General features: G+C 37.8%; 2 protein-coding genes across 7 annotated transcripts in view; both read right to left on the reverse strand.

The window, feature by feature from the left end:
- zgc:66479 (uncharacterized protein LOC327541 homolog) overlaps nucleotides 1–9,710 on the reverse strand; it is a 30,017-nt gene extending 20,307 nt beyond the window's left edge. For all 3 annotated transcript variants that reach the window (XM_057830030.1, XM_057830031.1, XM_057830032.1), the window contains exon 1: nucleotides 9,406–9,710. In XM_057830030.1, the coding sequence (XP_057686013.1) occupies nucleotides 9,406–9,687 (282 nt within the window). In that variant the 5' untranslated portion in view covers nucleotides 9,688–9,710. The remainder of the gene's footprint in view (nucleotides 1–9,405) is intronic.
- Nucleotides 9,711–17,822: 8,112 nt separating this feature from the next.
- Nucleotides 17,823–23,960, reverse strand: part of LOC130930273 (immunoglobulin-like and fibronectin type III domain-containing protein 1) — a 60,776-nt gene continuing 54,638 nt past the window's right edge. For all 4 annotated transcript variants that reach the window (XM_057858129.1, XM_057858138.1, XM_057858119.1 and 1 more), the window contains 2 exons: nucleotides 21,499–21,825; nucleotides 17,823–17,946 (listed from right to left, as the gene is read on the reverse strand). In XM_057858129.1, the coding sequence (XP_057714112.1) occupies nucleotides 17,942–17,946; nucleotides 21,499–21,825 (332 nt within the window). In that variant the 3' untranslated portion in view covers nucleotides 17,823–17,941. The remainder of the gene's footprint in view (nucleotides 17,947–21,498; nucleotides 21,826–23,960) is intronic.

Raw genomic sequence — 23,960 nt, forward strand, 5'->3', positions numbered from 1 at the left:
TAGAAAGACTTGTAGTTCTTAAAAGATAAATGTTAGTACAAGTTAGAAATTTTATATTAAAACCCCTCTTAATGTTTTCGTGTTGATAAAATTTGTAAAATTTTCAATCAAAAAATAAACTAGTAGCCAGTCATTGTTCATGTCAATAATTACACAATGCTCATGGGTGCTTAAGCCCATAAAATCAGTTGCACCCAAGCGCCAGCAGAGGGCGACAAAACTCCAAAAAACACAAGTAACAAGTGTACATTGCTGTCATTTTAATCTGTTTGAGCGGGGCATGTGCGTTAATTGCATCAAATATTTTAACGTGAAGAATTAATTACCGCCTGTTACCACGATAATTTTGACAGCTCTACTAATAACCTGACTTTTAATTATTCAATTGGTTTCAGAAATGGCTTATATGAAAGCTAAGACCCTCCCAAATGATGTTGAATGTACAAAAATATATTTGTTTCACTGAAAAAAGATTTATCATTTAATGAAGACATTAAGGTCAAATTTTGGCAAGACAAAGGTTTTGTCGCCTACAGAAAGTAGTGTGAAAATTAAACAAAAAATGTACTTCAAATACAAAAATATGTTACATAACATAAGTGAATTAAGTCGTGGTGCTGTGAGATGCAAATTTAATATTTTGTATGACTTCCATGGGCTTGAAGGACTGCATCCATGCGGTTCAGCAAAGATTCTGTCAGGCCGAGACAACGAGGCGGACTCAGCTGCGGAGGTTCAGGCAAAACTATTATTTAGAAAACAGAGGTTGTTCCGCTGACATGCGGGGATGAGGGAAAATACCAACATAAAGCGCCCCAAATGCAGGAATAAATCAGGGCAACCACGATCAAAAGTTCAAACAAAAAGTCACTCCAAAAGGGAGGAAAGGCAAAAACACAAAACGCTCCAAATGGAGGAAAAAGTCAAGATGGCTAGAATAAACAAATGTTCAAACACAAAGCGCTCCAAATGGAGGATAATATGCAGGATAACTATGATAGACTACGGCGAGAGGCTGATGTGGCTGACCTGGGAAGAAAGACACTTCTGCACAAGTCAAGGGAAACCAGGGCATTATATACACACAAGGTAATAGGGAACAGGTGGAAACAATAGGTGATTAGGTGACAAGAGGAAGGGCAAGTACGCAACTATGAAGAGGGTGAAGCCTTCAAAATAAAACAGGAAGCGACGTGGCATGACAGAACCCCACCCCCCCACCCCACCCCACTAGGACCGGCTGCCACGACCTCGGGGTCGCACCGCCAAAAGTCTCTTGACTTTATAGGCAGGGCCGCCGTCGATGTCCAGAGGAGGTGGAGAGGGTGGCGTAGGCACCATGGAGCTCTCCACCACAGGCTTGACTTGGCTGACATGGAAAGTGGGGTGGACCCTCAGGAAGCGTGGAAGACGTAGGCGCACCGCTCCTGGGAATACAAGCTTGTATACGGGAAACGGACCCACGAAACAGAGGGCCAACTTCCGGCAGGTGGCCCGGAGGGGAATGTTTCGGGTGCTTAGCCACACTCGCTGTCTCGCCTGATAGGCGGGTGCTGGGCGTCAGTCTGCAGCCTTCTTGACTCGATCTCCTTGACGGATGAGGACTTGGCGAGCTGCTTCCCAGATGTGTCAGCTACGGTGGACCAAGGCATGGGCAGACGCGACAAAGGCGGATCGTAGCCATGGATGCACTTGAAGGGTGACATACCTGTGGCTGAGGTCGGAATCGTATTGTGGGAGTATTCCACCCAGACCAGGTGGTTGCTCCATGTGGATGGGTTCAGGGATACCCAACCACCGGAGGCCGGTCTCCAACTGTTGGTTGAGGCGCTCGGTCTGGCTGTTGGACTCCGGATGGTGTCCCGACGTGAGGCTAGCCCTTGGCTCGAATGAGACGGCAAAACTCCATCCAAAAGGGTGACACAAGCTTCACTGTTTTCTGAGTGAATCTCGGATCCATGCGGGCTCCAGTAGGTCTCCTGTAATATTTGCGGCGATTGTGGTGTAATTCAATGAAGGATTCATCTGAAAAATCCACCTTTTGCCACAAACAGTGAAGTTTGGTGGTGGCAAAATCATGGTCTGGGGTTACATCCAGTATGGGGGTGTGTGAGAGATCTGCAGGGTGGAAGGCAACATAAATAGTCTGAAATATCAACAAATCTTAGCTGCCTCTTACATTCCTAACCATAAAATGGGACAAATTCTGCAACAGGATGGCGCTCCATCGCATACTTTAATTAAGATCCTCTAGGACTGGCCAGCCCAGTCACCAGACATGAACATCATTGAGCATGTCTGGGGTAGGATGAAAGAGGAAGCATGGAAGGCGAAACCCAAGAATGTTGATGAACTCTGGGAGACATGCAAGACTGCTTTCTTTGATGTTCCTGATGACGTCATCAATAAATTGTATGAATCCTTGCCGAACCACATAGATGCAGTCCTTCAAGCCAATGGAAGTCATACAAAAATTTGGATCTCACAGCACCACTACTTCATTCGCTTATGTTATGTAACATTTTTTTGTTCAATTTTCACACTACTTTCTGTAGGCAACAAAACTTTTGTCTTGCCAAAATTTGACCTTAATGTCTTCATTAAATGATAAATCTTTTGTTAGGGACTGCACATGTGATATCTACCGTAGCATTATGCGGGCGTAGTTTGTTGCAACGTGGGCATAGTTTGTAGCAACTGGGCATTGTTGTAGTGGCTGTCGGCCGCAGTCAGGAATTATTGCACAATCTGCTTGGGGGGCCTGTGCTTGACAGTGACGTTCGGTTATTCTCGCGACATGATTGGCCGAAGAGTGCACGGCCAGAGCTGTGCTCTCCTGTAAAATGTCTGTTTAAAAGGGTGACAGTTGTTCTTGAGAGTATTAGTTAAGCATTCGCTTAAAAGTGCCTGTTTGAAAATGCGAATGTAAAGCGATTGATGATATCACACACAGAGATGATTATTAGCAATTAAATGTGAAGTTAAAAAAGAGCAAACGTGTGCGCACAGCTGTTTCTCAGACATTAAATATCAGTGCCCATCACTGTCCATTTTTAAAACTAGTTTTTTTAGAAAATCAGTTTTAATCCCTGCGTCAGACTCAACCCTTTCAATGTCTTATGGCTTTTTATTTTATATTTTGTTAATGTATCTTTTTTTTTTGCTTGCTTGCTTTTAACATCAGTACTGATGTTGTATGTTCCTTTCTTTAAATAATGAACATTTTCTTCATATAAATTGTCCATTATTGACACGATAGAAAAACCAACCCCAACACTTTTGCTGCATTTGAGGAAGGTGGGAAGTCGCACTCATCCCACTCGGATGGTACCAGTTGCGACCTCAAAGCGTTCCAAGCGAATGTAAACAACAAAAATGGTTGATAGTGGCAATTTGTCCTTTTTTATTTTGGCCAATAAAAGATATTTTGACCTCCAGCAAACCTGCCTTTTCATTAGCGATCGAAAGGTGGGAGGAAAAACTTGCGGTCGAGACGAATTGCACTCACTGTAACTGCCTCCTTTAGTTGCATCCTTGCTGAAAGGCAATTTAAAAAATATCAGTTGATTAAGCTAATTTACTGTATGACAAAAAATTAGGGCTGTCAAACAATTACAATTTTTAATCGAGTTAATTACATCTTAAAAATTAATTAATTGTAATTAATCGCAATTAATCGCAATTCAAACCATCTATAAAATATGCCATATTTTTCTGTAAATTATATGTATATTCTGTAAAATAAATTGTTGGAATGGAAAGATAAGACACAAGATGGATATATACATTCAACCTACGGTACATAAGGACTGTAGTGGGCATTTCACTCTACTGTCATTTAAATCTGTCTATGCTGTCCTCACTCCGAAGCGTCTACTTTTTCCAAAGCTAGACAGCTAGTGAACGACGCCTTAATAATCAGGCTTCTTCCTTTTTCATCTGATTTATTAATAAAATGGCCTCAAACCATTGTCCTCTTTAGACCGTTGTAAAACTACAAAAAAAAAGTACACAAGCATTGCATTAGCAACAACATTAGCTTAGCACGCTATACAGGTTCACTAAACATAAACAAAAAGCGTCTCATACAAAAAATGTAACATTTCACTTACTAACATAATATGTACATTCTTTACAACAACCATACTTACGGACAAATCTTGTCCAAGGATCATATAAGCACAATATTACAACGTAGGCGTCAGCCCGAGACGTCGTGCAGCCATATTGAAGTGGCAAGAACACAATAAACCATGTCGCAAAGCGACCACAAGAGTTCGCTGTTAGACAGCAAAAAAAGCCTTGCTGTAAAACTTACCAAAAGGCAGAATACTGTCTGAGCGGGACGTGTGCGTTAATTGCGTCAAATATTTTAACGTGATTAATTTAAAAAATTAATTACCCCGCGTTAACGTGATAATTTTGACAGCCCTACAAAAAATACATGGCGCCTCAAACTAACTCAATTTATCTTCATTATTGTGTCAACAAGACGTTGTCCTGAGCACCATTTTGTTGAGTGACGTCAGATTAAAGCAACTTTGAACCTTCCTAGCGAACCTAGGTAACTTTTTTATTTAAAATACTCCTAAATTGGCAAAATCTTGACTTAAATCTATCTTTAAATGATGGAACAGTTTTAAAACTTTCACATGCCGAAAGTAGACAGAAGGGAACTAATGCAAAAATGGGAGCAATTTTAACAACTTTAACGGTTGATTCACAACATTAAATGACTTCCAAACATAGCAAACGTTACCTTTTCTTTTTTTTTTTTAAAAAAAAAAAAAAAACATGAAAAGTAACACCAGTTACTTTGCCAAGTAACTAAATACTCTTACATTCAGGTAATTGAGTTACTAACTCAATAATTTTTTGGGAGAAGTAATTTGTAACTTTAATTAATTACTTTTTAAAAGTAAGATTAACAACACTGGTCATAAAGATGAAGTCTGCAGAATGAAAAGTGACGAAAGCGGAGATTTTATTCTGCCAATTTTTTGCCGAACACAATTTGCCCGCAACTATTGGTGATCACTTCTCAGAATTAGCAAAAGATAGGTTCCCTGACTCAAAGATTGCATCGGTAAGTTACTTTTATCAATTGACCTTTTTAGTTTATAATTGGACACGCTAACAAACTACCTTCAAATCAAACTGAATTGCGAGCTGAAGTGCAGCCATCAAAAGACATGATAGAAATTGCCAATAGTGCTACTTACGATTATAACAAAAGTCACTGTTAAATTTTAGTAATCATGATGAAGCTGAAGATATTATTCTTTGATTGCACCAGGTTATATGTCACAATATTACCAATAAATTCATATTATTTTAAAAATCGAGTTTTATTTTTGTTTCATATTGCACGCTATAGAAAATGTTGTAAGCTTAGTCATCAATTTATAAGGGCATACATCACTATTTGTAAGATTGCCAACGGCCTCGGGTTGACAGGTATGGGTTCCCACCATAGGCGGACTTTGACTTTTGGGGCAGGGGTGGGCACAACATGTTGATGACCCCGAAACGTAGTGTCAGCAATAAAATTAACTTACAAGAATATTTATAATAATAAATTGACAATGAGTGTTTTTTGTTTCCCATCATTCTTGAGGGGAATTCTAAATCAGGCTGCTTAGGCAATACTTTTCGCCAAGATCGCCATCCATTAAATATGGTACGCCCGCCGGTGTCGTGCCAATGTAGTTTCCCCAGTCAAAAATTGTATCCCCAGGGCGGAGCCATATGTGGGTAGATTTGTGTCTTTAGTACTCAATCAAAAAAAAGTTGCTTCAATAAAAAAACAAGTAGCTTCAATCAAAATATATATTTTTAACAAAAAAAAATCTCACTTCAATCAAAAAAAATGTTTGAATGCATAAATAAATTTGAAACTCAAAAACTGTACAAACAAAAACTTGACTTCAATCCAAAAAAAAAAAAAAAATGCATGTGAAAGCTATTTTTCTTTGATTTTTTTTTTTTTTGTTAATGTTGATTTGTGTTTGGGACACATTTTGGCTAGGACATTTTTGTCTTTTTTATTCAATAAAAAAACAAGTAGCTTCAATCAAAATATATATTTTTAACAAAAAAAAAATCTCACTTCAATCAAAAAAAATGTTTGAATGCATAAATAAATTTGAAACTCAAAAACTGTACAAACAAAAACTTGACTTCAATCCAAAAAAAAAAAAAATGCATGTGAAAGCTATTTTTCTTTGATTTTTTTTTTTTTTTGTTAATGTTGATTTGTGTTTGGGACACATTTTGGCTAGGACATTTTTGTCTTTTTTATTCAATAAAAAAACAAGTTGCTTCAAAAAAATATATTTTCAAAAAGAAAAATCACTTCAATCAAAAAAAGAAAAATTTCAATCATAAAAAAGTTTTTGAATGCGAAAAAATATATGAGATTGAAAAATTTGCATTTAAACACTTAATTTTTTTTTAAAGTGTTCTTTAAGTTTTCTTTGATTGAAGCAATCCTTTTTGTGTTTGGGCCATATTATGGGTAGGACATTTGTGTCTAAATCATTCAATCCCCCAAAAAGTTCAATCAAAAAAAATATTTTCAATCTAAGAAAAAAATCATTTGAAAAATAAAATTGCCCTCCTCTAATATAGATTTGAAAATTCTATGCAAAGAAAATGACCGTCTAAGGTGCTAGTCACATGATCTGTTCGAAAAATAATTTGACCCATCATAAAAATATATTTTTTTGTTCATTTCATTCATTTTTGTAACAGTTTTATTGCTTTACAACTATATATATATATACATGTATATATAGTAGGGCTGTCAAAATTATTGCGTTAATGGGCGGTAATTAATTTTTTTGATTAATCACATTAAAATATTTGACGCAATTAACGCACATGCCCCGCTCAAACAGATTAAAATGACAGTACAGTGTAATGTCTGCTAGTTACTTGTTTTTTAGTGTTTGGCGCCCTCTGCTGGCGCTTGGGTCCAACTGATTTTATGGGTTAGTACCATGGGTGAGCATGGTGTAATTATTGACATTAACAATGGCGAGCAGCTACTTTATTTTTTGATTGAAAATTTTACAAATTTTAATAAAAGGAAAACATTAAGAGGGGTTTTAATATAAAATTTCTATAACATGTACTAACATTTATCTTTTAAGAACTACAAGTCTTTCTATCCATGGATCGCTTTAAGAGAATGTTAATAATGTTAATGCCATCTTGTTCATTTATTGTTATAATAAACAAATACAGTACTTATGTACAATATGTTGAATGTATATATCCGTCTTGTGTCTTAACTTTTCATTCCAACAATAATTTACAGAAAAATATGGCATATTTTATGGATGGTTTGAATTGCGATTAATTACGATTAATTAATTTTTAAGCTGTAATTAACTCGATTAAAAATTTTAATCGTTTGACAGCCCTAATTTTTACAGATTGGATGTGACTTTTTTTTTTTTTTTTAATTCAGGCAAAGTGATGCACTTTGTCTTTTCTATACTTTATTGCAAGTTGAGCTATATATTTTTTCTTTAATATTAAAAAGGACACAGTATTATGCAGAGGTATACTTATATTAATAATTTATGATATGATACAAATGCAAAATGATACAAATTACAGTGGCGGCAGAAAGTTGTGGGGGGGGCAAACGTTTACATCTTCCTGGGGGGGGCGTAACGGAAAATAATTGAGAAGCACTGGTCTAAATCATTCAGTCCCCAAAAAAGTTGCTTCAATCAAAAAAATATTTTTAATCTAAGAAAAAGACATTTGAAAAATAAAATTGCCCTCCCTAATATATATATATATATATATATATATATATATATATATATATATATATATATATATATATATATATGTATGTATTAGGGCTGTCAAACGATTAAAATTTTTAATCGAGTTAATTACAGCTTAAAATTAATTAATCACAATTAATCGCAATTCAAACCATCTCTAAAATATGCCATATTTTTATGTAAATTATTGTTGGAATGGAAAGATAAGACACACGACGTATATATACATACGACATACTGAACATCCGTACTGTATTTGTTTATTGTAACAATAAATCCACAAATGGCATTATTAACATTCTTTCTGTTAAAGTGATCCACGGATAGAAAGACTTGTAGTTCTTAAACGATAAATGTTATAGTTACAAGTTATAGTAATTTTATATTAAAACCCCTCTTCATTTTTCGTTTTAATTAAATTTGTAAAATTTTCAATCAAAAGTAGAGTTAATATAATAATAATAAGAATAAAAATAACAATAACAATAAGAAAAATAGAGTGAAAAGTTTTACGTGTATTTTGCATAGCTATTTTGGTATGGAATGCCAGTTCATTTTGCATTGTTGTTTAACTGTGTGTCAGAATAGGGTCTCATTACTATAGACTGAAGTGCTTTTCTTTTTGTGAACATTATTTTTTTTTTTGAGAGAGATAGGAATATTATTTTTGTTGTGCTTTCACTAAACGATACTTATGTTTGTTGTGAAGGAGAAGCTTATGCCAATAAACGCCGCGGTCCAAAGAACGCCTGTGTCCACTCGCCTTTACTGTATAACATATACAGTGGGGAGAACAAGTATTTGATACACTGCCAATTGGCAGTGTATCAAATACTTGTTCTCCCCACTGTATCTGTACATATCTTACCCAAAATAAAACAAGAGACACATAATTGCCACTAAAAGAAAGAAAACTTACCGAAATATGTGTGGAGCACAAATAGCAAGTTGCATTGCATTGTGAATACAGCATAAACGTCTCACAACTACTAATTCCCCCACGTTTAGAGGACCTAACATGAGTATGGAACGGCGCTGCCCCCAAGCGGCCGGTGGCATTCACTTCACTCTTAATGTCCATAAACGGCCTCATTGTAATGTTTGAGGCAATATGCCAGCGGGTCATTCATTGCATGTGTTAATTGCGTCAAATATCTTAACGTGATTAATTAAAAAAAAAAAAATTAACGCCCGTTAACGCGATCATTTTGACAGCTCTCTATGCAAAGAAAACGACCGTCTAAGGTGCTAGTCACATGATCTGTTCGAAAAATAATTTTGACCCATCATAAATTTTTTGTTGTTGTTGTTCCTTTCATTCATTATTGTAGCAGTTTTACTGCTTTACAACTTTTCTATATATACTGCATATATAAAGGAAAGTCAATTACATGCAATGAGACTTTTGGGCTAGGCCCCGCTTAAATTCAGCTTATGGTTCCCACACATACTTTCTATATTAAACTGGAGTGACTGACCAAGTCAGAGGGTCATGACGAGGCTTGCCTACTTGCAAGTGGCAGCGTGCAAAATACAACCTCGATTGTGCCAAGGACTCAAATCTCTAGTCGGTTTCACTGCATTGACACGAAGTTCTTACCTTATCACTCGTCTGTCGCATGGTCTCCTGAGACGCCTGGAGTTTAACCACCTTCATCTGCAGGCCTGTAACAGTGTCTGTCAATTGGGTCAAAGTTTGGTGCTGCTGGTAGCAGAACCATGCTGAAGTGGCACCGCCGACTACAACAACGAGGAGTCCCAGAAACAATACAAGCGTGTAGCTGCTTCCTCCGGTTCGAACTTCGGATTCCACAATCTCACTTTTGACATGGTCCTCTTCGTGTTTATGATTGCTTTTCCCCTTCCGATGCTTGGCCGTCATTGTGCCCACGCAAAAGGACACGATGTTCCGGGGAGAGAGAGAAAGAGAGAGAGAGAGCGCAGGAGGAGGCGTGGCGGGTCACATGCACTGCTTTGGGACTGGGATGAGGGAAAGTAGAGGAGGCGTGGACAGTAGTAGATGAATTTAAGGTAGTCCATTCACGAAGCGTTATGGGGTCCACGCGTGGTGAAAAGCTCCTGGGGCTTGAGGCTATTTTTTACTGACGGATGACATCCGAGATGAATGCGCACACACACGTTGTCACGCAGCATGCTCGCAGTTCGTTCTATTTCCATTAGCGTGTCATGTTATGACCCTGTGTAAACCCCTTGGTAACTGCGAAGGTTTCTTCAAGTATTTCACTATGGAACCCCAAAATAGTCATAATTAACCCTTAGATGCACAAGTTACTGGACCCTACACTCTTCCGTAAGTGGGTCAAAAATGACCCATGTTAGAACCAGTGTGTTTTGATCATGGGTGAAAGTGGTTAGAAGAAAAACTACTGAAGGCAAGGCAAGGCAAATGTATTTATATAGCACAATTCAACACAAGGCAATTCAAAGTGCTTTACATCACATGAAGATCATAAAAATCACATTTAAATCAACACAACGTAGAAACGAAGACAAAAGATCGCATTTAATCACAGAATAAAAATAAATAAAATAAAAATAAAACAAAAACTACTACAAATAATAATAATTGAAATCAGCAATGGAGATAAAAACAAGAGGAATAGAAAGCAGGTAGATTGAAATATATAGACAGTTATAGATATGCAGTGCTAAACAAAAGCGTTTTTAGCCCTGATTTAAAAGAGCTAACAGTTTGAGCATACTTCAGACGTTCGGGTAACTTGTTCCAGAGGTGAGGAGCATAATAACTAAATGCTGCCTCACCCTGCTTGGTTCTTGTTCTTGGAACATGCAGAAGACCGGTTCCAGACGACCTTAGGGGTCTAGATGTCTCATAGGACTCTAACAAGTCAAGCATGTATTTTGGTCCAAGGCCATTAAGTGTTTTGTAGACGAGCAGTAGTATTTTATACCAGCTGCAACTTCCTGACTGACCAGAGCACCTTCTTCCACATGTTTGGTGTGTCTCCCAGGTGGCTTGTGGCAAACTTTAAACGAGACTTTTTATGGATATCTTTGAGAAATGGCTTTCTTCTTGCCACTCTTCCATAAAGGCCAGATTTGTGCAGTGGACGACTGATTGTTGTCCTATGGACAGACTCTCCCACCTCAGCTGTAGATCTCTGCAGTTCATCCAGAGTGATCATGGGCCTCTTGGCTGCATCTCTGATCAGTTTTCTCCTTGTTTGAGAAGAAAGTTTGGAAGGACGGCCGGGTCTTGGTAGATTTGCAGTGGTCTGATGCTCCTTCCATTTCAATATGATGGCTTGCACAGTGCTTCTTGAGATGTTTAAAGCTTGGGAAATCTTTTTGTATCCAAATCTGGCTTTAAACTTCTCCACAACAGTATCTCGGACCTGCCTGGTGTGTTCCTTGGTTTTCATAATGCTCTCTGCACTTTAAACAGAACCCTGAGACTATCACAGAGCAGGTGCATTTATACGGAGACTTGATTACACACAGGTGGATTCTATTCATCATCATCGGTCATTTAGGACAACATTGGATCATTCAGAGATCCTCACTGAACTTCTGGAGATAGTTTGCTGCACTGAAAGTAAAGGGGCCGAATAATATTGCACGCCCCACTTTTCAGTTTTTTATTTGTTAAAAAAGTTTAAATTATCCAATAAATGTTGTTCCACTTCACGATTGTGTCCCACTTGTTATTGATTCTTGACAAAAAAATTAAATTTCATATCTTTATGTTTGAAGCCTGAAATGTGGCGAAAGGTTGCAAGATTCAAGGGGGCCGAATACTTTTGCAAGGCACTGTATATCTATATACAGTACATGTGATATCTACCATATCTACCATAACATGCGGGCGTAGTTTGTAGGCTATCGGCTACAACATGTATTATTGGAGCTACCTAGCATCGCGTTTGTCCGGCGTCACAACTTTCTTGCCTCCTCCCCACTCCTGCTCTGCTATGTCGTCTCGGTGAGTCCGTCTCCCTCAGACTTTTCGACCAATATAGTAACGCATAGTAACGCATGCCTTTCTGTCCTCAGTAACAGTAACGGCGTTGCCAAGATGAGAAAAGTAATTAATTAGATTACCCACTACTGAAAAAAATAACGGCGTTACTAACGGCGTTATATTGTAACGCCGTTATTAACAACACTGGTCAACACCTGGGGAAACGCTAATATTCCATCATTTATCCATAAACGCATGCCTTTTGGATTCATTTCTTGCCAATTTGTGTAATTACACACATCGCAACACCAACCAAATGATAGAAATTTGGATCGATTGTCAAGCTACAAGGACCCTAGCAAGGAATCTAGCATATTGTGTGCGTGACGTCACTACAAGGAAACAACCGGCTCAGTGCTTAGTACTGAATGGCGGCGATGATAGCGGACAATTTTGTTTCTAGTTGCAGCGACGAATCCGACGTAACAAACATTCTTCTAATGGTGACGAGGAGAGTTATGAACCTTTCTTTGGTGTTTTGGGTTATCAATTTGAGCCCAAACGAAAGCCAATGCAGCCTAATGAAAGGATCATTGAGAGGAGCAATCACACTGATGAAACACCGGCAACAGCATGTGGGGAAACACCGAATGGTTTGTTTTGCATTTCTTTTTGTGAAGCTGATACACCGTGACCGCAAAATAATGTAATGTATTATCATTTATTGTGCTATCGTAGGTTGTCCCTCTGCCAACAGACACAAATATGAATGGGATTCGAGGATTTGTTCTATATATTTTATGAGCGATAATTTATACATGTGTCCAGTCCTATATCCAATGCGTGATATGTTTTTATTATAAAAGAGTACTCACTCTGGCCATTTCGAGCTTGGCTGATCCGCTCCTTTGGTTAGCCTGGGGTGGTCTCATCAGAGCCAGTCGTCCTCTTTCTTGATCTCTCGGGACACTTAGGTGGCTGCGCGTTTTTGGTGGCTGCTTTCATCAGCAATTTCTTCGCAAAACCTGATTTCATTTGTCCATAGTTCGAATAGCTTTCAGGTGTAAAATGCGCACCACACAAAACCGTGCCGGAGGCTGGGTCTGCAAACTTAGCCCTCTTAGCACGGACGAACTTTACTCATTGTCTGCGTTGTCCAGCTCTTTTTCTCGCGTTCGGGAACTCATGGGTACTACATTGCGACAAATGGCTATTTGTAGACCACATAGCAGGACAGGTTTGACCCATTTTAGCGATTTTTTGATAAAACACGAACGCAACTTGTCGGTAAACAACGATGGAACCTGCCTCGACCTTTCGTTTCCTTGTAATGACGTCTCCGCCCCTTTCGGCTGCTTCCGGAATACTTTCGGAAATGTTCGTAATTTTCGATCTATTTTCGATAATTGCTCATGTATGCGATTTATTTTTTTGTTAACTTTATTAATATTTGTTATCTTGCCACATAACGGTTCTATTGATATCTCACAGCCCCTTAGTGTTTTAATACCCTTTAACAAAAACAGCTATAACCCCAACCACCATCTCCTAATTCCCCCCCCCCCCTCATTTCCACATACTAAATCCCAAATCTCAGTTTTAACTACTTAAAAACATAGGATGTATATTAAAATTGAAGATACTGGTGTTTTTTAATAATAAGGATATAAGTAACATACATTCAGAAAAATAAGTACAAATTACTTATATTAGTGAAATGGAATATAATTTGAAGATCACGCAAACATTTTATCATAAGGAAATGAATAAGTAGCCTAACATAAATGAACAAATATAAGTCCAAAGTGCACATTGACAGCTAAAATGTTCTGAACCTCCCCATCAGAGCAAATAAAACTAAATATGATAAATTAGCCACCTTAACTCTTTCCTTGCTCTTTAAGATTTGATCCATTTTCTGTTGCATTGCCCTTTTTTTTGGGCTGTTTCAGACAAACATGCGCATTTGAACCAATCAGAGCTAACTATCTCTGGTGATCACATGTTAGTATGTCAGCCAATTGAACGGATAAATGAGTCCAGGCGTTTTGCTTTGCTGCGTGCATTCGCAAATTGACGTGACTCGTCATCGTCAGACTCGGATAACTGCAGCAGCTGGGGAAACCTCCATGCCGTCCGTGGAATAAAATCAGTAATAAATATCGGAGGAAATGGATTACCCAACACAAGCACTTTATTATGCTTGTTGTTAACACTTGTGTATACACAAGTGTGTACACTTGTATACACAATCTACTAACATCAGATTTACACGTATGTAAATCTGATGTTGGTAGATTGGTTTCTTCTTGGAGATGAAATGCATGTGTGGCAGCTTTGTATTTTTTTGTTTTTACATAGCGTTTTGACAGTTGCTGGCATATTTTCGGAATCAAAGCACCGTATACCGGAACTGCGTTCCGGCCCAGAATCTTATACCGGAACGGCGTTCCAGTCCTGAATCTTATACCGGAACTGCGTTCCTGACCGTTCCCGCCCACTTTCACCCCTGGTTTTGATGCCATTTTGGTGAAGAATAATCACTTGTATATTAATTAAGTATTACATTTAGGGCGACACAAGAATGATTTCATGCTTGAAATATCTTTATGATTCAATTATCATTTTTTGAAAAAAAAAGAAAAAGAAAAGCCAACAACAACAACAACAAAAATGAAGAGCAATAGACTTTATCCTTTCTTGTATTTGATCATCAATGATGGAGAGCACTCCATGCATCTTTTTGGTGAGACAGTGGTGCTAAGCCCTTGTGGAGGCACTGACCGATTTCTTAGTATATTGGGAGGTAATTCGCTCTAGTAAAAGGCCTACCAACTCATTCTGTTGGCCATGATTTGGACACTTTCTTCTTCAGAGGACACATTAGTGGAATCTTATGAGTCAGATTGATCCTGTTTAGTTGGATTTCCAGGTGGACAACTGCCACCTGGACAATAGTCTGGGTCCTCATAATCAGAAATTTCGGACACTTGAGTCCAACCCCGTCACTGCCTCTCCATCATCCACCATCTGTAGGACCATTTCAGCAGTAAATCTAGCAGCTATGACATTTTGGATAAGGAAACATAAGAGTAATGTTTTCAATAGATCAATATATAGCTGTATAAATAAATATATACACACTCACACACAAACACACTATATATACAGTAATGTTAGCTAACTTAGGCTAGGTTCATACCGCAGGTCTTTATGCATGAATCAGATTTATTTTGTGCTGATTTTTTCGTGTTTTTCTGACTCGACTGAACGGGAAAAGTTGCATAAAAGTGGAACATTTCAAATTCGATCCAGGTTACTTTCGTATGTGGTTAAAATCCCATCTGGGCCATATTTTTCCAGAATGTGGCTGCGGTCTGAACTGTCAAGTCCCCCAAATTGGAATTCATGCTGTAATTACCATCAGGAAAGAGCGAGAGAGACAGGGTGCTATGGTAGCGGTGCAGCTGTGCATTAGCGTTAGTGCCTAGCTTGAACGCGGCTTTTGGGGAAGGAGCGGGCTTGACAACATTCATTCATTCATTTTCCATGCCGCTTATTCCTCACGAGGGTTGCGGAGGTGCTGGAGCCTATCCCAGCTAACTTCGGGCAGTAGGCAGGGGACACCCTGAATTGGTTGCCAGCCAATCGCAGGGCACAAGGAGACACACAACCATTCACGCACACACTCACACCTATGGACAATTTAGAGTGTTCAATCAGCCTACCATGCATGTTTTTGGGATGTGGGAGGAAACCGGAGTTCCCGGAGGAAACCCACGCAGGCACGGGGAGAACATGCAAACTCCACACAGGAAGGCCGAAGCCCGGGATTGAACCCTTGATCTCAGAACTGTGAGGCAGACGTGCTAACCACTCAGCCACCGTGCCGCCGCTTGACAACAGTCATAAAAAAATAAAATGTTTTCTCTCTGCTCCAAATGAGGAATATTTCAAGATTGCTTACACAGCTAGGTGTCGGGGCAAACTGTCTGTCCATACGTGTGCGTGTCATGAATTGTCATTTGTTTTGATGCTCCTGCGTATGCGGGCCAGTTTGCTCAGCGCATCTCGGACTGTGAATTTGTGCTTATGTGTTATACTTGAACAGACTCAATGGACAAAGGGAGTCTGAACGGGCACGCCAAAAAAACAGATATGACAAAAAATCAGAATTGTGCATTAGGACCTGCGATATGAACCTAACCTTAGTTAGCTGGCTAGATATGAAGTAGGTTAATTTGTTGATAAATAATAATAAAAAGAGTGATGAAAGACACACACAAAATACTATATGAACATAATACTTACAGTACACGTATCAGCTCTTGCTGTGTAAAATGATCTTCTTAAGGGATGTCACTTTTTACATACCTAGTCTGTGTGGTCCACGGTAAATTTATTCCTGACAGCCAAAGTTGATAAGAATGAAAGATTCCCATTGGATTTCATAGAAAATGCATGTGGGTCTTTTTTGACCCACTTGTGGAAGCTTAGGGTAGTAATACAAAAATGACAATTTCTTCAAATGTATAAAAAGTTCATCAAAAATTTGAATGGCATTATATCAAAAACATGTTTTTTGACGAATACTTGGAATATAAATTGATAACATTTTTTCATTCCGAAGATATTTCAAGAAAACAACCTCACTGGGTCATTTGTGACCCACTTATGCATCTTAAAAATATGCTTTGAAATAAATACCATTTTAGCACAAAGCTACAAGCTACAAGCATTAAATCAACAAATCAAGTCAGAAATCTTGGCGTAATTATTGATTATTACGGAAAATTGGATAGCCATCTAAAGTCCGTCACTAAATCTGCTTATTACCACCTAAAAAAATATAGCCACAATTAAGGGGCTTCTGATGCAACAAGACATGGAAAAACTTATGCATGCATTCATTTTGAGAAGATTGGACTACTGTAACGGTATATTTACAGGTCTTGATAAAAAATCAGTCAGGAAGCTGCAGCTAGTACAAAATGCTGCAGCCAGAGTCCTCACAAATACAAGGAAACTAGATCACATTACACCGGTTTTGAAATCGTTACACTGGCTTCCAGTGAGTGAAAGGATAGACTTTAAAATACTACTGCTCGTCTACAAAAAACTTAATGGCCTTGGACCAAAATACATGCTTGATTTGTTACATTCCTATGAAACATCTAGACCCCTAAGGTTGTCTGGAACCGGTCTCCTGTATGCTCCAAGAACAAGAACCAAGCAGAGTGAGGCAGCATTTAGTTATTATGCTCTCACCTCTGGAACAAGTTACCTGAAGGTCTGAAGCATGCTCAAACTGTTAGCTCATTTAAATCAGGGCTAAAAACACTTTTGTTTAGCATAGCGTATCCATAACAGTCTATACGGTGGGGCAAATAAGTATTTAGTCAACCACTAATTGCGCAAGTTCTCTCACTTGAAAACATTAGAGAGGCCTGTAATTGTCAACATGGGTAAACCTCAACCATGACAGACAGAATGTGGAAAAAAAAAAACAGAAAATCACATTGTTTGATTTTTAAATAATTTATTTGCAAATCATGGTGGAAAATAAGTATTTGGTCAATACCAAAAGTTCATCTAAATACTTTGTTATGTACCCTTTGTTGGCAATAATGGAGGCCAAACGTTTACACCTCAAGAAATTTATTTAGGTAACAAGGCTAAGCTGATATTTTAAAGTATTCTTAAATTGTATTTATAACATTTCACTGATTCAGTAGAAATCTCCATATAAATGTTGGCTTTTAGTCTCGTCTAATAAAGACAGGCAAAGGTGTAACTTCTGCTGCAAATCAGATTACAAAACAATTTAGTCACTACACAAAAAACTGGCAAATAAAATATTTATTTCAGGTTTTCGTAGCAAATCAAAACAATAATGTAATGCAACTGATGGATAATATCCAAGCAGCAAAACTACATAAACAAAAACATCACTTTGCCATCTTAATATAACTGCGTAAGTCATTTTTCTCCAGGTTTTCAGGAAAAACACAAATGTAACATTTTTATGTTTTTTTTGTTAAATTTCCAAACAATTTAGACATTTGTTTGTTTGGAAAAAAAAAAAAAAAAAAAAAAAAAAAAAAACAGGCAGTTATTATAAGAGGGTGATGATCCGGGAGTTTTAACCATAAAAAAACACAGGGGGAAAAAATCCTGGTTGTCCACCTAGTCTTCATTCTATATGGGAGACAGAAACAGATTTTTCATCATTAACTATTTCCTAGGCATTTAATGAAATGACACAGATGATAATACTTTAATAATGTTATTTTTTGATGATATCAAAACAGGCCCATGTATCATGTCTGACATGCTTCCGTTAAAATCCCCCAAGAATTGACCTTTCGCAAATCTCCGATCCCCCCTTAGTTACGGTTGCTAGGCCGACAAACTTCGTCTCTCCAGGGTCTCTCACAGATTTATGTGAGAGGAATACTAGCGCAACATCCCCTAAATTGGGGAAAAAGGGTTCACAATATTTAGTGGAGGGTTTTATTGAAAATGTAAAATTCGTCTTCTTCTTTATGGCAGTTGGCCATCTCAAAACCACCAAATCAATCAATTAGGCATTGTGGCATATGAGAGTTTGTTGTCATGCTCCTTTAACAATGATCTCTAGGACATATTATTGGTTGGGCGATGGCTGTTTAGGTGTTTAGCTAGTTTGTGAAAGGTCAATTGATTACCGCAGTACACTTACTGCCCTATTTTTAATAGGGGTGCATGATATCCATTTTTTGAAACCAATACCGATATCGATAACTTCCTGCTCCTCAAAGTCGATACCAATATCGATAACCAATAATAAATATATCATTTTTTTAATGTTTACTCACCGGAGTTTTTGAACACCTGGAGGTTTAAAAATAATAATAATGGTGGATTCAACATAGATTTGCCTTTGACCTCACCAGAATTTTCATATGACATGAACATTATTACAATGAACAAAACAAAGACAAGAACAGTCTTGACTTAGTAAATACAGTGCCTTGCAAAAGTATTCGGCCCTCTTGAATCTTGCAACCTTTTGCCACATTTCAGGCTTCAAACATAAATATATGAAATTTAATTTCTTTGTCAAGAATCAACAACAAGTGGAACAACATTTATTGGATAATTTAAACTTTTTTAACAGATAAAAAACTGAAAAGTGGGGCGTGCAATATTATTCGGCCCCTTTACTTTCAGTGCAGCAAACTCACTCCAGAAGTTCAGTGAGGATCTCTGAATGATCCAATGTTGTCCTAAATGACCGATGATGATAAATAGAATCCACCTGTGTGTAATCAAGTCTCCGTATAAATGCACCTGCTCTGTGATAGTCTCAGGGTTCTGTTTAAAGTGCAGAGAGCATTATGAAAACCAAGGAACACACCAGGCAGGTCCGAGATACTGTTGTGGAGAAGTTTAAAGCCGGATTTGGATACAAAAAGATTTCCCAAGCTTTAAACATCTCAAGGAGCACTGTACAAGCCATCATATTGAAATGGAAGGAGCATCAGACCACTGCAAATCTACCAAGACCCGGCCGTCCTTCCAAACTTTCTTCTCAAACAAGGAGAAAACTGATCAGAGATGCAGCCAAGAGGCCCATGATCACTCTGGGTGAACTGCAGAGATCTCCAGCTGAGGTGGGAGAGTCTGTCCATAGGACAACAATCAGTCGTACACCGCACAAATCTGGCCTTTATGGAAGAGTGGCAAGAAGAAAGCCATTTCTCAAAGATATCCATAAAAAGTCTCGTTTAAAGTTTGCCACAAGCCACCTGGGAGACACACCAAACATGTGGAAGAAGGTGCTCTGGTCAGATGAAACCAAAATTGAACTTTTTGGCCACAATGCAAAACAATGTTTGGCGTAAAAGCAACACAGCTAATCACCCTGAACACACCATCCCCACTGTCAAACATGGTGGTGGCAGCATCATGGTTTGGGCCTGCTTTTCTTCAGCAGGGACAGGGAAGATGGTTAAAATTGACGGGAAGATGGATGCAGCCGAATACAGGAACATTCTGGAAGAAAACCTGTTGGTATCTGCACAAGACCTGAGACTGGGACGGAGATTTATCTTCCAACAGGACAATGATCCAAAACGTAAAGCCAAATCTACAATGGAATGGTTCAAAAATAAACGTATCCAGGTGCTAGAATGGCCAAGTCAAAGTCCAGACCTGAATCCAATCCAGAATCTGTGGAAAGAGCTGAAGACTGCTGCTCACAAACACTCTCCATCCAACCTCACTGAGCTTGAGCTGTTTTGCAAGGAAGAATGGGCAAGAATGTCAGTCTCTCGATGTGCAAAACTGATAGAAACATACCCCAAGCGACTTGCAGCTGTAATTGGAGCAAAAGGTGGCGCTACAAAGTATTAACGCAAGGGGGGCGAATAAAATTGCACGCCCCACTTTTCAGTTTTTTATTTGTTAGAAAAGTTTAAATTATCCAATAAATTTTGTTCCACTTCACGATTGTGTCTCACTTGTTGTTGATTCTTGACAAAAAATTAAAATTTTATATCTTTATGTTTGAAGCCTGAAATGTGGCGAAAGGTTGCAAGGTTCAAGGGGGCCGAATACTTTTGCAAGGCACTGTAAATAAAGTGCCAATATTTATTTTTTCAAATACATATAATTTGAGTCAATCACAATCAATTAGTCAGTATAATTGAAGATGTGTTTCCTGGACAATGAGCACTGAACTAAAACATAAACCTAACAGGTATTGTGCTTTGTCATCAGATAAAAATATTTGGTGCTACAGGAGACTGTTGTGGTCTTGGTCCATGAAACAACTTTCTTAACCTGGGAGACAGGTTAGGACAGCAAGCCTATCAATAACCAAAAGGCCTCTCACTAATTTACTAACTTATAACTAAAGCTGTAAAATGCACACATTTTTTAGTAAGGTTTATCACTCATTCCTCATAACAAAAATATGGTAGAACAAAAAGGATTAATGGCTTGCCTTATAATAATCAATATAAACGGCAGTAAGTGAACCCATATTCAATAAAGTATGAGGTTTCTTCTCTGCATAGTATTAAATCGTACCAAGGATGCTGACAGGACTAATATTACACGACAACTATTATATGTATGTATGTGTAGCATAGCACACTAGCTTGAGCTACTAGCCTTAAGCATTGACTGGCCTCTATAACACAACAACTTATGAAGTTCTGTACATACGTATGACCCTTCACCACCAAAGTAAACATATATTGCACATCCATATGTTATAGTAAACAAATACTTACAGACATATATTTCTTAGGCGGAAACATAAATAAAGCATTCACAATTGTCAATGCTACCGCTAGACACAGCACTGTGTAAAATGAGTTTGTGGGCCAAATTATAGATGCAGCGAATTATTCTGACCGGCAGGTGGCGGCAATGCCCCGCAAATGGTCAACTGATTTCCCATCCAGCACAGTACATATTATCGGTCCTATTAATATTGTTATTGGATTTATTGGGATGACGTTATAATTCCTATTATCGGACCGATAATTATCGTACCAATAATTATCATGCACCAGTAATTTTTATAGCATTCTTGAAATGAAACATTTCATATTTTACTGTATTGGTTTGGGGGAATTTGTCCAAACATAATGAACCAGCGCTTATCTGGCCCCTTTTACTTTTTGACAACTGGAGAAGGGCTTGCATCACAATAATAAACTGCTTTCATCCGGAAATTTAAGATTCAACACCTCTTACCTCTGACACTTAGCATAGTGGAACATTCGGATCGACCCACGGTGTTCTCTGCTGTGACTGTGTACTTTCCCACATCTTTAGGGCCAACACTGAGAATCAGCATAGAGCAAACTCCACAGGTGTTGGAGATGTAATAGTTGGTGTCGGTGTTCAGGCAGACGTGATTTCGGTACCACGTGATACGAGGTTTGGGGTTTCCTGTCACAGCGCAGCTCATGTAGCATTCGTAGCCTTTTGGTGCTGCATGTAGCTTCAAAGGTACAATGAAATCCGGAGCACATCGCAGGTCTGGTTCTTCTCTGTTCGGTAGGATCAGTGAAAGCTTTTCTGCAAAAGTAAGGTTTTGTGAATCATGAACATGAAGTCAAGCTTTGAGGTTTGTTATTTGCATTTAATTCTTTCAGTGTCCTTGACGATTCTAGACAACCAATAATGTGGCTTCTTTCATTATTTTGCTGTGAATTTTAAATGTGTTTAACACTAATAGACGTCCAATCCATTGAAGCATTCTTTCATTTGCTGCCAACCTCCAAGTGCAAATGAACTGGATGTCTAGTGCCGTCAATGGCAGCCAATGACTTAACATTGGTTGTATTCAGGGATTGGTTGAGTAGCCAAAAATTAAGTAAGAGTAGTGTTACTTCAAAATAATATTAAAAAAGTAAAAGTAGTCAACCAAAAAATAGGAAAATAAGTATTATGTTAAAAGAATACTCAAGTAATGAATAACTGTTTACAATGAAAAAAAAAAAAAAAAAAAACTAGGGCTGTCAAACGATTAGAATTTTTAATCGAGTTAATCACAGCTTAAAAATTAATTAATCATAATTAATCGCAATTCCAACCATTTCTAAAATATGCCATATTACTCTCTAAATTATAGTTGGAATGGAAAGATAAGACACAAGACGGATATATACATTCAACATACTGTACATAAGTACTGTATTTGTTTATTATAACAATAAATCCACAAAATGGCATTAACATTATTAACGTTCATTCTGTTAAAGGGATCCACGGATAGAAAGACTTGTAGTTCTTAAAAGATAAATGTGAGTACAAGTTAGAGTAATTTTATACGATCGGGTCCGATCACGTCATTTTCAAAGTATCGGAATCGGCAAAAAAATATCGGACATGCCTTTTTTTAATATATATATATATATTTTTTATTTAAATCGTTTTCTAATTGTATTTAACGTTACAGACAAAATGTCTTACACTCATCCAGAGTAGTTTTGGCTTAAAGTAGGGCTATCAAATTTATTGCATTAACGGCGGTAATTTTTTTTTTTTTTCAATTAATCACATTAAGTAATAAACTTATTACTTCAATCTATAAAGACGCCGTTTTACCTATAGATAGCGCTAAAAGGTAGCGAATAATGAGTAGAGAGAATTTTGAAAGCCTTTGGAGCCATCTTTTATGTTATGCAATACCTCTCTCAGCAATTAAAAATAACGTGGGAGGCAATGTGGGGAGGAAAGGTAGTAGTTGATCATTTTCGTAACAGCCTATGTTCTTTCCCAACGCAGAGAAGATATATTAATTGGTGCCCCTACACACAGTCATGGTTGCACTTCCCATCATGCATTTGGGCAGAAGTTAAATGGCTGCAGTATCATTTACTGAAAGCTCAACAAATACACTAGATGGCAATATTTAGTCACAATATACAAAGTCACATTTATACTTTAAAAATTACAAGTCTTTCTATCCGTGGATCCCTCTCACAGAAGATGTTAATAATGTAAATGCCATCTTGAGGATTTATTGTCATAATAAACAAATACAGTACTTATGTACTGTATGTTGAATGTATATATTCGTCCGAGTTTTATTCATTTTTTTCTTAATGCATTGACAAAATGTATATGATCAGGAAAAATTATCGGGAATGATTGGAATCTAATCGGGAGCAAAAAAAAAAGCAATCGGATCGGGAAATATCGGGATCGGCAGATACTCAAACTAAAACGATCGGATCGGGAGCAAAAAACATGATCGGAACAACCATAATCAAAACCTCTCTTAATGTTTTCGTTTCAATAAGATTTGTAAAACTTTCTATTAAAAAATAAACTAATAGCTCGCCATTGTTGACTTCGCCGAGCGGGACATAACATGGGCTCCCTGCCGTTCTTCAACAGTGTCTTTAACTACGTAGGGTAGTGATTGAAATACACCACAAGGTGTCAATGGCGAGTTTTAAATTAATTAGAGATCTAGCCAACGAGTGCATTTTGCCCCTCGACTGATGCCGTAGTTTCCGGGTGTTTTTTGCATTGCTACTTTGATTGGGAATGCCAGTTCTCTTTGCATTGACCGCTTTTCTTTTTGTGAACATTTCTTTTTTTTTTTGAGAGAGATAGCAATATTATTTTTGTTGTGCTTTCACTAAATGATACTGTAGCAACTTAACCGTTCCGCCCACATGCATGATGGGAAGTTGGGCAAC

The sequence above is a fragment of the Corythoichthys intestinalis genome, chromosome 2 (genome assembly GCF_030265065.1).
Source record: "Corythoichthys intestinalis isolate RoL2023-P3 chromosome 2, ASM3026506v1, whole genome shotgun sequence".
Lineage (NCBI taxonomy): Eukaryota > Metazoa > Chordata > Actinopteri > Syngnathiformes > Syngnathidae > Corythoichthys > Corythoichthys intestinalis.